The sequence below is a fragment of the Octodon degus genome, unplaced genomic scaffold (assembly GCF_000260255.1).
Source record: "Octodon degus isolate 3935 unplaced genomic scaffold, OctDeg1.0 scaffold00129, whole genome shotgun sequence".
NCBI lineage: Eukaryota > Metazoa > Chordata > Mammalia > Rodentia > Octodontidae > Octodon > Octodon degus.
In genome coordinates, this window is record NW_004524705.1 from 3,085,343 (window position 1) to 3,087,167 (window position 1,825).

General features: G+C 43.6%; 1 protein-coding gene across 1 annotated transcript in view; it reads right to left on the minus strand.

The window, feature by feature from the left end:
* Positions 1–732: 732 nt before the first annotated feature.
* Positions 733–1,825, minus strand: part of Tmem167a (transmembrane protein 167A) — a 25,501-nt gene continuing 24,408 nt past the window's right edge. Inside the window, exon 4 of the mRNA XM_023700963.1 lies at positions 733–1,137. Within this exon, the coding sequence (XP_023556731.1) occupies positions 1,067–1,137 (71 nt within the window). The 3' untranslated portion in view covers positions 733–1,066. The remainder of the gene's footprint in view (positions 1,138–1,825) is intronic.

Here is a 1,825-nt window from a genome sequence, read left to right on the forward strand (position 1 = left end):
CTGTTAAAAATTAAAACAGGGGCTGGGGAGATGGCTCAGTAGAGTAAGTGCTTCCATGGCAAGCACAAGGGCCTGAGTTCAATACCCAGTTCCGCCAAAAAAACAACAAAAATAAAACAAAAAGCTAAGCTTGTTTTGAGGCAATTAAAGTAAGTGCTGTATTTTGAGGACTTGACAGTGTAAAGAATGAAAACCAAATACGGGACTCTTACTCTGTGATCATTCTGTTTTGCTTTCTGAAATGCTGAAAATGTGGTGCAGAGGGGCCAGGGAGATGGCTCAGTAGGATAAGCGCTTGACTGGCAAACACAAGGATCTGAGTTCAATTCCTGGTTCCGCAAAAAAAAAAAAAAAAAAAAAAAAAAAAAAAATGCGGTGCAGAGAGCGGCAGCGGGCCCTCAGCCCTGCACCCCTGGGCGGGGGCTGCGGTGTCAGCAGGCGCAACCGAACTCTCTTCTGTTGGACGAACACTTTCCCCAGTCGACTTCTCAGTCCCATCTCATTTACCTTCCTCCTTTAAGAACTGCATACATATTTCAATTGCCTGCAATGAGCTACAGAATGTGCTAAATGCAGAGCGCTCCGGTTAATGATGAAAACGGGGAGGCCGGGGAGGGCTCTGCTCCATATGAGCGCACAACAAGGCGGCGTGAGGCCCCTTTTTCTTAATAAAAAGGCTAGTGGTAAAAAAGGCTCATTCTATAGAGAGTAAGATTCCAAATCACAATGAAAGGAACTTGAATAATTTACTGATTTTGTTGTTTAAAGACACCTTACTAAAAGTTGGTATCTGACATGACACAGTAACACTTGCAGAGTATTATATTGTGGTGACAGTACTGAGGTTAGCTGCTAAAGACTACTGAATGCTTGTGATATTAAACGCTTACATCTTAATTATTTATGTAGAACATTGGTCCAGTAACATAAAATAGAGAACAGCATCTGGAAATTTATCTCATGCAGTGCTCAGAGATGAGAGGGTTAAGCACACTCTGCATAATTCTCTGCAAGCAAGTCCTTGTTCACGCTGACGTCCCGGCAATCGGATGGGACATGTCCCGAGCTACTGCAGGAAGAGAATACTGAAGGCCATCACCACGCAGCACACTGCGACGTACGGGCTCTTCCGCTCACCTGGTGACAAAACGACACTCATCTCAATTACTGAGTGACTACTAGGGAGATAAGGTATTACTAGGGGATGGGGAAGCACACTCAAGATAACAGTCCTGCTACAAGGCACAGCAACTGAAGGGGGGAAGCAAACGCAGAGCTAGGAGCAACTGAAAACCACCTTCAAAACAGGATGGCTAAGCTATCCCCACTTATTTCTGAGAGCACCTCTCCTTTGCAGTATTTAGAAAATACTATAGGTGCTGCTGTATTAAGCTCAGACACTAAACATACGCAAAGCAGTATGGAGGGCAGAGATCTGACACAAAGGGCGTCGATCAACTTAAAGCCTAAGGAAGAGCTGATCCTCTTCCCATAAAAGAAACGTCCACTTGTACAAAATAATCCACCATGCTTATAGTGCTTATCTATGCTCTTCAATAATGGTAGCATTTATGACAAGGGGAGGAGGGAGGGGAGGCAATCATGGACAAAACCAGGCAGGATCACAATAAACGCACTTAAAAAATGGACTCACAATAAATGCTTAGTGAGCACCATAGGAAAAAATATTTCTGAGTTGTAGTATTAAGTCATCTATATATTGAGTATCTCTTACCCAAGGTACTGGGGATAATTATTTCAGATTTCAAAGCTTTGGGCTGCAGAGATAGCTCAGTGGAATAAAGGCTTGCCTGGCAAGTTCAAG